This window comes from Mobula hypostoma, chromosome 8, assembly GCF_963921235.1.
Source record: "Mobula hypostoma chromosome 8, sMobHyp1.1, whole genome shotgun sequence".
NCBI classification, from domain to species: Eukaryota; Metazoa; Chordata; class Chondrichthyes; order Myliobatiformes; family Myliobatidae; genus Mobula; species Mobula hypostoma.
The window spans coordinates 108416897-108429415 of record NC_086104.1 but is presented as its reverse complement, the minus strand read 5'-3'; the positions used below and the strand labels follow the sequence as shown (position 1 = coordinate 108429415).

The 12519-nt window shown below is 39.0% G+C and overlaps 1 protein-coding gene across 2 annotated transcripts in view; it reads left to right on the top strand.

Moving 5' to 3' along the window:
• Positions 1-12519, top strand: part of tmem181 (transmembrane protein 181) — a 142024-nt gene that overhangs the window by 30253 nt on the left and 99252 nt on the right. For both annotated transcript variants that reach the window (XM_063056587.1, XM_063056588.1), the window contains exons 3-4: positions 2453-2514; positions 6263-6347. In XM_063056587.1, the coding sequence (XP_062912657.1) occupies positions 2453-2514; positions 6263-6347 (147 nt within the window). The remainder of the gene's footprint in view (positions 1-2452; positions 2515-6262; positions 6348-12519) is intronic.

The following is a 12519-nucleotide window of genomic DNA, read 5'->3' as shown; positions in this document are numbered from 1 at the left end:
GGAAACGTGAGACAGTCTGGTAGGGTGTTGTGAGAACAGCAAATAGGTGTATATTTTGGATATTTTGAAAAATTGATCAAGCTACGATGAACACTAGACTATGTGCTGAGCCTTAACCTTGCCAATGATACAAAGTACAGAGGATATTCTTTGATAAAAGGGAGAAATACACTCTTGTTGATGATTGCCATTGTCTGGTATTTCTACTTTATGTTAGTGTATGAACAATGGCACATGAATGTGCTGTGTAATGTATTTGCAAGTTATTGTATAGGTGTACAGTATATTTTATGGTAAAACAAAGGATACTGTTTTGAGTTTCACCCCAGGGTGAGTAATGTGGAGGCTTTGAAGACAATTCAAATGATTCATTGAACATTATTTACTCAGGGTTAAAGAGCTGGATTTGTTTCCTTCGTGATTGACACAGGAATGGGAAGAAGAATGACATGAGGTTGGTTAGAGACAGCAGCAAAATGGCCAATAGATGTGTTTGGAGAAGAGCAGACAGAAATGAGGATGACTTATTTGAGAAAGAATATTTCTGTTGATTTATAGAACCTGATAGAAAAGGGCTATTGGTCACAATTGTCTTGGGTTGTATTAACATCATAGTGTAAGGACAGAAAATAGATGAATGAATCATACAACTGAGTGTTTCAGTAAAACCATGACATTGGCTTTAATGTTGGATCATCCAGAGAAGGTAGAATTAAACTCGAAGACATATAGCTTGCATGACAAGTATGGTCTTTGAAAGAGAAATGTTGCTTGTCTGTGATCTTTAATAAGACTACAAAAGAAAAACTTACTGATTCATGAGAGTTAAAGAAAGAGACAAGGAGACAGTTCGCAACACATTTATTCATTTATTCTGTGTGACAGAGCTCTTGAGGCTAATCCTGTTTCTCAGCTATAATCAAAAGCAAAAATACTGCTGGGGTAGGAAATAAAATCAAAGCACTGGAAAAAGTTGGTCAGACATGTTAGATTGGACTGTATAATTATAATTTTCTTTGTAGCTTAACTTTAGTTTTAATTTGTATTTCATATGACTACTTCTAGTGTTTCATAGTGGTCACAGTACTTATATGCAGTTGTTCAGTGTGTCCATTAGCAGTTACATTTGTATGATTCTGGAAGCTTTTTCTGTGTCGCATTATTTGAATAGGGGTTATCTGATTGGTTAACTCTTATCTACATATTTGAATAGAATGTTTCTTATCTGTGGGGTATAAGAAGGGTACATCATGTCGACCTTCCATTTTTTTTGAGTCTTTCTGGTCTTTGCTCTTAGCCACCAGACTTCTGTGACTCTGTGTTTATGATTCTCTTTGTTTTAATAGTGCTTAATAAAATGATCATGAAGCAACAAGTGTTGTGCCACTTCCTTGACTTCTGAAAGAACCTTAGATTGAAAAAACAGAATCCACAAGCATCATTTGTGCAGATACCAGTAAGCTGTTTCAGGGTGAAGACTTTTGGTCAGAACTGGGAAAATTTAGAAATGAAACAAGTTTTAAGTTGAGTGCAAGAAGTTGGTGAGAGAACAAAAGGAAGTTGTGTGATCAAGTGAAAAGCAAAGACACAAACAGTGGCATTAAATTGTGTGAGAAGGGCTATTGAAAAACAAGTACATGTATCTGGGGAGGGGTAATGAATGGAATATGAACCTGAAGATCAGAAAAGTACAAAATTGTGAAAATGAGATAGAAGGCAAGAGCACATGTTTACTTCATATGTTGAGTTCGTTGAGGGGATGTTTCTTGGGCTTCATTTGAACATGTAGGAGTGAAGTGGGCATTAGTGACAAGCAGTGGAAAGCTCAAAGTCACATTTTGTTCTTCCCAGAGTGGAGGAGACTAGATCATGAGCACCAAGTGCAGAAGACTAAACCAGAGCAAGTAAATGTGAATAGCTGTTCATCTAGAAGAGATGTTTGTGTCTCTGGATGGTGGGGAGAGAAAAGGTCAAAGGGCAGGGATTACATCTCCTGTGGTTGTCGAGGTGGTGTGAGCAAAAAAAAAGGGATTGATGGAGACGAAAGAGTGATTGCAGATGAGGTAGTCACTTTGGATATGTCTGGTGGTAACATTAGATTGAAGGCATTCTAAATTATTGAGACCAATGCATTGAATTTGAAGACTGCTGGTATGATTGCTGAAGGCAAGCAGAGCCCTTCCAGTTTTGTGCTTGAATTTCTTTATTTGATTGTCATTATGCAGTCTTTTTTTGGAAGAGCAATTGTTCCAACTCATTTTGTTTCTACATGGAAGCTTTTTCCAAATCTTTCCGTAGTATCTCCTGAAGTTGAGACAGATTATTTGTCTATTCACCAGTGCATTGTACAGAAAGGCAGCAGGAAAGGAATACATGGATTTTCCTCCTCCCTTTCTTCCTTACCCTATTGATATTGGTGAATTGTTTTTACATACATTTTGTCTGATTACAGGTCCAGAAATTATTACATCCAGAGCATTACCACCAATTCCATCCACAAGGAAAGGTAATCTGGTAAGTGAATAACACTAAGCATGAACTGCTTTTTCTGGAAATACTCAGCAGGTCAGAGCATATAGTTAGCATTTCAGGTGTGTGAAATTTCTGATTGAAATCTTAAAGTTATATATCATTTGTTCTTGTTTGCATGTTACAATGGTTTTATTAAGTTAACACACTTGTAACATTATTGGCAATTCATGAAAAGGCTGAGTGTTGTTTCAGGCAAGATTGCTCAGAGGAGTGTATTATTTCTTGGCAAGGGTTCTAAGAATATCCTTTTTGTGCAAGGGCATTAAATTCAGGTTCCTGCTGAGCCACTGAGCCCCTCCATCATCTTGCTTGCAACTTAAGAAGTGGCCAGAGGAGTTGTACTTTATGCCTCTGCCATTCAGTTCAATTATGGGCAGCCGAATTTGCAGTAGGCTAAAAGTATGTATATTTTGGTCTTGGACATATGTAACAATTTAACAACCACTGCTCTCTTGAGTTGAGGGTTCTAAATATCTATTTATTTATTTAGATACAGTGCGGAACAGGCTCTGGTGGCCCTTCGAGCTGCACTGCCTGGCAAGCCCTGATATAACCTTAGTCTAATCATAGAACAATTTACAATAACCAACCACTACGTCTTTGGACTGTGGGAGGAAAACGGAGCACCAAAAGGAAACCCACGCGGTCACAGGGAGCACATACAAACTCCTTACAGACAGCAGCGGGAATTGAAACTGGATCCCTGGTACTTTAAAGCGTTGTGCAACCACTACACTACCGTGCTGCCCTGACCAACGCCTGAGGAGAACTCCCTCCACGTTTTGCCTTTATTAATGTTACAGTGCAGTGTAGGGTGTTCTGGCCCTTTCGGAAGGGAAATGAACATTTGATGTTTCAGGCTGAGTCCCTTCATCAGGACTGGAAAGAAAGAGGGAGGAAGCCAGAATAAGAGTGGGAGGAGGGGAGGAGCACAAGGTTGAAATGGGGGGAGGGGGAAAAGGGGATGATGTGAGAAACATGGAGGTAATAAAAGGAAGAGGTAAACAGCTGAAGGAAGAGTAAACTGATAGAAGAGGATTGTAGACCAGGGAATAAGGGGAAGAAGCAGGGAACCAGAGGGATGAAGGTGTAGATGATAGGCAGGTCATGAGAGTGGGGAGGGGAAAGGGGAGGGGTAAAGGGGCTAAAAGGAAAAGGAAGGCAAAGGGGCGGGATCAGAGGGGGGAGGTTTGGAAGTTAGAGAAATCAATATTTTTTTTAAATATAATTTTTATTAAATTTTCAAAAAGAATACATGAAAAGATAAAATCTACCCACCCCCCCTCCCCTTAACCCTCCCCCCCCCCATATATAGTCCTACCCAAAAAGAAAGAAAGAGAAAAAAAAAGAGCCGCCTGGGTATTGGAAGGTTTCCACATGCTCCATGGGATTCAAAATAAATTTGGTATAATTATTCGTTACTTTCCCCAAGGGACCAAGATCTTTATCGGAGCAACTAAATGTGCCATCCTATCTTTTGTAAATAAGGGTGCCAAATATTCAAAAATGTTACATATTTATCTCTTAAATTATAAGTAATTTTTTCAAGTGGAATAGAACTAGCCATTTCATTATTCCAACGATCCATACTTAAATACGAATCAGATTTCCAAGTAACTGCTATAGTCTTCTTAGCTACTGCCAATGCAATTTTTATAAATTCTTTCTGATATTTATTCAATTTAAGTTTCGGTTTTATCCCTTCAATATCACCTAATAGAAATAATACAGGGTTATGTGGAAGTTGAATTCCAGTAATTTGTTCCAATAAGACTCTTAAATTTATCCAAAAGGGTTGAATTTTAAAACAAGACCAAGTAGAATGTAAAAAAGTACCAATTTCTTGATTACACCGAAAACATTTATCAGATAGATTTGAATTTAATCTATTTATTTTTTGTGGTGTAATATATAATTGGTGTAAAAATTATATTGTACTAATCTAAGTCGAACATTTATTGTATTTGTCATACTGTCAAGACAGAATCTTGACCAATTTGTTTCATCAATATTAATATTCAGATCTGTTTCCCATTTTTGCTTTGACTTATGGGTTCCTTGTTTAATTGTCTGTTCTTGAATCAAATTATACATACAAGAAATAAATTTTTAAATTTTCCCTTTTTGAATTAAAATTTCAATTTCATTAGGCTTTGGCAAAAACATTGTTTGACCCAGCTTACCTATTAAGTAAGCCCTTAATTGAAAGTAACAAAAGAAAGTATTATTAGATATTTTATATTTATCCTTTAATTGTTCAAATGATATCAATATACCTTGCTCAAAACAATCTCCTATAAATTTAATCCCTTTTTGGTACTAATTATATAAAAGTTGATCGTCCATTGTAAAAGGAATAAGTCTGTTTTGGAACAAAGGTCTCCTTGCTAATAGAGATTTCTGTGTTTCCTTATCAACAATTATCTTATTCCATAGATCAATCAAATGTGTTAATATAGGAGATTCTTTCTTTTCCCGTATCCATTTAGATTCCCATTTATATATAAAATCTTCAGGTTTATTTTCTCCTATCTTGTCTAGTTCTATTTTAATCCATGCTGGTTTTTGATCATCGAAAAAAGATGCAATAAATCTAAGTTGATTTGCTTTATAGTAGTTTTTAAAGTTTGGAAGTTGTAACCCTCCTAACCCAAATTTACACGTCAGTTTTTCCAATGATATTCTTGACATTTTACCTTTCCAAAGAAATTTTCTCACACATTTATTTAACTCTTGAAAAAATTTCTGTGGCAATTGTATTGGTAATGTTTGAAACAAATACTGTAATCTAGGAAATATATTCATTTTTACAACATTGACTCTACCTACTAATGTTATTGGTAGTATCATCCATTTGTCAAGATCTTCTTGAATTTTTTTCAATAGTGGTAAATAATTAAATTTATATAAATTCTTTACATCATTATCAAGTCTTATACCTAAATACTTTATACCATTTACCGGCCATCTAAATTGGGTTACTAATCGATATTGACTATAGTCTCCTTTAGTAAGAGGTAAAATTTCACTTTTATCCCAGTTTATTTTGTAACCTGATACCTTCCCATATTCATCCAATCTAGAAGATAATTTATGTAACGAATGTTGTGGGTTTGTTAAATAGATCAAAACATCATCGGCAAAAAGATTAATTTTATATTCCTCTTGGTTAACTCTAAAACCCATAATATCTGGATCAATTCTAATTAGTTCTGCTAATGGCTCTATCGCCAATACAAATAAAGCACGTGATAGTGGACAACCTTGTCTAGTTGACCTTTTTAACTGGAATGGTGTTGAAATTTGAGAGTTTGTCACTACTTTAGCTTTAGGGTTAGAATTTAAAGTTTTAATCCAATTTATAAAAGATGTTCCTAACCCATATTTTTCTAATACTTGAGAAATCAATATTGATGCTGTCAGGTTAGCGACTATCAAACAGGAATGTGAGTTGTTGCTCTTTCAATATGTATCTATACCCTTTCCCCTTCCCTGCCCTACACCTTTCTCTCTTACGTTGGTTTTGCATGACCTCAGTTGTTAACTGTTCGAGTACAGACAGCAGCTTCAAGTACAGAACTTAGAAATCTGAATTCAAATCAGTTATGCATAATCAAAATTAGCCTGAATTATTGATGTCAAATTCTCGGATATGTGAGCTAAATTTTATTGATTATATTGACACCTGTCTTCAGCGGTTAAACCTTGACTTTTTATTCCCTCTGTCCAGTCTAGCCCACTGAAACTGCGAACACCAGGGTTGTCCACATACAACCAGGAGCTATGGTTAACATGTCGGTTTGAACAAAGTACAGGTAGGAATATCTGAATAAAGAGCAAGCTGTTCTGCTCTACACTTTGTAAATAGTGCAAATTGTTTATAATCTTCCAGTCCCTGATCAGTATCACAGAGGTAATGTCAACTGAGAAATAGAAAGTTGAATTACATCTATTTTAATACAAGGAGTCTCAGATAAAACCAGACGACCTTGCACTGTTGGTCGGTACATGGGAATATAAAATAGTTGTAACCACTGAGAGGTGACTGAAAGAAAGGCAGGACTGACAACTTAACATTTAGGGTATACAAGCTTAAGATATGATAGTGGAAGAAGTAAAATAGAGGGCATTGCAATATTGGCAAAGGAGACCATTGCAGTCATGATGGAAGATGTCTCTGAAGACTCTCCAAATGAGGAGCTTAATAAAAAGGAAATTGTTTTGCTATGATTCTGCTGTGGGCCTCCCAACAGTCAGCAGGTGATAGAGGGGCAGATATGAAAGCAAATCACAGAAGTCTTAAGAGGAATAAGTTTGTAGTCTTAGAGGATTTCATCTTCCCTAATATTAGCTGGGATCACGTTGGTGTGAAAGAATTAGATGAGGCAATTATATTTTTAAAGAGCTCCAGGAAAGCTGCATAGTTCAACGAGGGATGGGACAATGCTGGAACTAATCTTTCGGAATGAAGTGGGCTGGTGGTTGAAATGTCAGTGGATGAGCTCATTGGGCTCAAAGGACAATAATCCTTCAGTTTCAAAGTATTCTTGAAAAGGATAAGTAATATTGAGTTCAGAGGTAAAGTATTTCTAACTTGTTCAACCACTGAGGATGAAGCATAATGAGATGTTTCCTGGATGTCAAGGATTTGATAAAGAAAAAAATACAGCAATCAAGTTTTTTAAGTACTCCCTCTATACATCCAACACTACTTTCAGGTCTGTAGGACGTATAGGGAAAGTACTTAAAAAAGAGATAAATGAAGAAGGTAAAGAAATGCTGCAAAATAGCACAGGCAGACAATATTAAGGTAAATCCCAAGGCATTTTGTAAGTATATTGAGGGCAAGAGGGTATCCAGGAAAGATCAGGGCCCATTAGGGACCAGAGGGAATTCTAAGGACATGGGCGTGGTCTTAAATGAGTATTTCTCACTCATGTTCACTCAGTCTTGATTGGACATGGCATCAAAGGTTACGGGGAGAAGGCTGGGAACCGGAGCTGAGGAGGAGAGAAAAAGTGGATCAGCCAAGATTGAGTGGCGGAGCAGACTCGATCAGCCAGATGGCCTAATTCTGCTCCTATGTCTTATGGTCTTATAGTCAAAGACATTACTTTTGCAGATTTTGGGGAGGGTGATGGGGAATATTCAAAAGCATGTTAATATTTTGAAGGATATATATCTTTGGCAGGGGAAGGTAAACAGAGAATTCGGGTTGAGGGTGGGGCAGCTGGTATACAAGTAGGCGCAGTGTGTCATGAGATTGTGAGGAAGGACAACCAGGTGATAGGATAACATTTCAGTCAGGATGAGTGGAAGTGTAAATATAGGGGCAATATTGAAAAGGGTGATGAATTCAGGACTAAAGCTGTTATATTGGAATGCACTCTGTATATAGAATTGGGTAGATCATTTTGTTGCACAGTTAGAGATTGACAGGTATGACTTTGTGGGCATCAGTGAGTTGTGGCTGAAAGAAGATCAGAGTTGTCGACTTAACATTCAAAGATACAAGATATATCGAAAAGACAGGCAGGTAGGCCGAGGGGTGGGGTGGCTCTGTTATTAAAAAAAATGAAATCAAATATTTAGAAAGAGGTTACATAGGATTGGAAGATGTAGGATCCTTGTGGGAAGAGTTAAGGAAATGCAACCGTAAAAACACCCTGATTGGAGTTAAATACAGGCCTCTGAATAGTAGCCATAATATGGGGTACCAATTACAACGGGAGATAGAAAAGGCATGTAAAAAGTGTAATGTTATCATCGTCATGGTATATTTTAATCTGCAGGTAGATTGGGAAAATCAGGTTGATGCTAGATCCCAAGAGAGGGAATTTGTATAATGCCTACAAGATAGCTTTTAGACCAGCTTGTGGTTGAGCCCACTAGGGAAAAGGCACTCCTGGTTTGAGTGTTCTGTAATGAACTGGATTTGATGAGGGAACTTAAGGTAAAGGAGCCCTTATGAGTCAGTGATCATAATATGATAGAATTCACCCTGCAGTTTGAGAGGGAAAAGCTAAAATCAGATGTATCAATATTATAGTGGAGTTAAGGGGATTACAGAGGCATTAGAGTGGAACTGACTAAAGTTTTGATTGGACTAGCAGGGATGACAGCAGAACAGCAATGGTTGGAGTTTCCGGGAGCAATTCGGAAGGTGCAGGATAAATACATTCCAAGAACGAAGAAGTATTCTAAAGGGAGAATGAGACAACGTGGCTGACAAAGGACAGCATAAAAGTAACAGAGTACTCCACTTGGAGTAATGTGTTCAGTTCTGGTCACCTCATTACAGGAAGGATGTGGATGCTATAGAGAGAGTGCAGAGGAGATTTACAAGGATGTTGCCTGAATTGGAGAGCATGCCTCATGAGAATAGGTTGCGTGAACTTGGCCTTTTCTCCTCTGAGTGACAGAGGATGAGATGTGATGTGATATAGGTGTATAAGATGATGAGAGGCATTGATCGGGTGGATAGTCAGAGGTTTTTTCTCAGGGCTGAAATGGCTAACACGAGGGGGCATAGTTTTAAGGTGCTTGGAAGTAGGTACGTGGGTAAGTTTTTCACACACAGACTGGTGGGTGCACAGAATGCACTGCCAGCGAAGGTGGTAGAGGCAGATACAATAGGGTCTTTTTAGAGACAGGTACATGGAGCTTAGAGAAACAGAGGGCTATGCGGTAGGGAAATTCTAGGCAGCTTCTAGAATAGGTTACATGGTCGGCATAACATTGTGGTCCGAAGGGCCTGTAACATGCTGTAGATTTTCTATGAGAGGACATACAATATAGCAAATAGTAGTGGGGAAACAGAGGATTGTTAAGATTTTAAAGACCAACAAAAGGCAACTAAGGAAGCCATAAGGAGAGAAAAGATGAAACATGAAGGTAAGCTAGCCAGTAATAAAAAAGAGGATACTAGTTATTGGACTGCTAGAAAATAACACTGGAGAGGTAATGGGGGACAAATAAAATGGCAGACAAACTTAAGTAAGTATTTTGTGTCAGTCTTCCCTGTGGAAGACACCAGAAATTAGTGAGTGTTGGGGGCATCAGTGAGTGTAGTCGCTATTAAGGAAAATGCGTTTGGGAAGCTGAAAGGTCTAAGGGCAGATAAGTCATCTGGACCTGGGTTCTGAAAGAGATAGCTAAAGAGATTGTTGGGGGGCTTTAGTAATGATCTTTCAAGAATCACTAGATTCTGTAATAGTTCCAGAGGACTGGAAAATTACTAAAGTTACTTCACCCTTTAAGAAGGGAGTGAGACAGAAGAAGGGAAATTACAAGCCACTCAGCCTGATTTCTGTGGTTAGGAGGGTGTTGGAGTTCATCATTATGGATGAGGTTTTGGGTATTTGGAGGCACATGGTAAACGAGACAAAATCTGTTGGAATTCTTTGAGGAAATAACAGGTAGGATAGACAAAGGAGAGTCAGTGGACGTTGTTTACATGTATTTTCAGAAAGCCTTTGATGAGGTGCCACACATGAAGCTGCTTAACAAGATAACAGCCCTTGGTATTGCAGGAAAGATACAAGCATGAATAGAAGATTGGCTGAATGGCAGTAAGCAAAGAATGGTAATAAAGGGAGCCTTTTCTGATTGGCTGCCAGTGACTAATGGTACTCTGCAGGGGTCATTGGTGTTGGGACCACTTCTTTTACTTTGTGTGTCAATGATTTGGATGATGGAATTGATGGCTTTGTAGCCAAGTTTGTGGATGATGAGAAAATCGGTGGAGGGGCCAGTTGTGTTGAGGAAACACTTAGTCTGCAGAAGGACTTAGAGCCTCAGAATAGATGGACACCCAATTAGAACAGAGACGAGGCGGAATTTCTGTAGCCAGAAGGTGATGAATTTGTGGAATTGTATTACTACAGATGTTTGTGGAGACCTAGTCATTGTGTATATTTAAAGCACAGGTTAATAGGTTCTTGATTAGTCTGGGCATCGAAGGTTATGGGGAGAGGGAGGAGAATGATGTTGAGTGTATTAGTAAGTCAGCCGTGATGGAATGCCTTGATGGGCTGAATGGCCTAATTCAGCTCCTATGTCATGTGGTCTTACATTGGATGTTTTAGTAGACATAAAGGTGGGTAAATCTATAGGGCTGATGAGTTCTGAAGGGTAAGGGGGTGGTTGCTGGGGTCAGAATGTTTTTTAAAATCTTTGCTGGGCACTTGGTGAAATGCCTGCTGACTGACTAAAGGACGACAAGTGTAGTAAATTTATTCAAGAGGAATAGCAGTAAGCCCGGTAAATACTGATAAGTCAGTGTACTGTCTAGTAGGAAAGGTATTGGAAAATATCCTGAAGGGCAGGATTTATCTGTGCTTGGAAAGACAGTGCACTTTTATTGTGGTAGATTCTCTGACTCACCTTGTTGTTAAGGGCAGTACGTTTAGGTAGTCTGCATGAACTTTAACAAGGCCCCATATACAAGGTCAATCCAAAGGTTGGAGCCCAGGGATCTAAAGCTTGTTGGCAAATTGGATTCAAAGTTAGCTTGTTACTAAATTACAAGTGGCAGAGGGTTGATTTTGTGATTGGAAGCCTGTGACCAGTGATGTACTGCATGGATCAATACTAGGAGCCTTACTGTTTGTTGTACGCAGTAGATTTCAGTAATTGGGCCTTCAGTTAATCAGGGCAGCTGCTTATTTGGGACCTCTCTTAATAAAAAGTAATTGACAAAATTGCCAGGATTTCCTCTGTTGATTTGGGACACTATGCCACTTAATTGGGGCAGGAGACTGTTGCCAAACGGGTTCTGACGAGCGTCAGTCCTCGGAAGGTGGTAGAGGCAGGAGTTTATGAAGCATTGACTAAGTATTCAAATGAGTGTTGGAATCACCAAGGTTTGCAAGCCTACAGACCAAGGATTGGTTAGTGGGATTACTATAAATGGGTTACTTGATTGTTGGCATGAATGCAGTGACCTTATGACTCACTGGACAACAGGGTGACCTGTTGGGGCACCCTTAGAGAGAAGGGTAGTGCAGTCTGATGTGACCAGAATAAACATTAAATTTTCCTCCATGCTATTGGTATCATTTTGCTTTGGAAACTGAAGTAGAAAACCTCAGTTTATTAAAGAAGAATGACGTGTAGCAAAGCAAATATAGCTGTTCCTCAGTTAACGAAGGACACGTCTGATGGCTTCATTTCTGGTTTATCTGCCACCCTTGTGCCTCTCGTCATTCTGGAGACGTGCAGCCCTTTCATCCCCCGTCTCTTCACCTCTTCTGCTGTTTGTTGTTTGTCTCTGATCCTGGAGACGTGCATGCCTCTCCTCCTCTGTCTCTTTTCTCTCATCTTTTTTTGTCCTGACTCTTTGATCCTGGAATCATGCGGCCCTGGCCTCATCTGATTCTTGTCCTCTCCCTCTCCTTGCTGCTTCCTGACGACGTTTGGGGTCATCTCTTGACCATAATGGCTCCCTTCCCTTTCCACGTGGCATAATTAGGCTGACCATTTTTTTTTACCCTAATGCTGGGTAGAAGATACGAAGCACTAACACCGAAGGATGCTGATTATTCTTGATGATGTGGTTGGTGCTCTCCTAAATGGACGTGATATAGTCACCGCTGTCCTTTGACCGCAGTAAAGGGTTTTATGGGTGTCTCGAAGTACGTCATTACAATAAGATTTAATTATCTCTTATTGATGGGTGGCAGTTAGATCTGTCCCAGTCCTGCATGTGCTGATGGTGATTAGCAGAATGTGACCCCTCAAAATAGAGCTGCCCTGTCCTTTTGCTCCGGTAGGTGTTGCTGCTGAGGCTGGCCGTGCACATGCGTCGGGCTGTCCGTGTCCTGATTTCCATGATGGCGGATCGGCTCTCTGATTAAAAGGGAGCCTGTTGATTTTTGCGAATGAGCAATTTTATACGAATATATAACCCTGAACTTTGCATGCATTCTGTAAGTTAGCGCATTTTAATTTGATTTAGCCAAAAAAAGTGCCGCTGTAAAACACCGC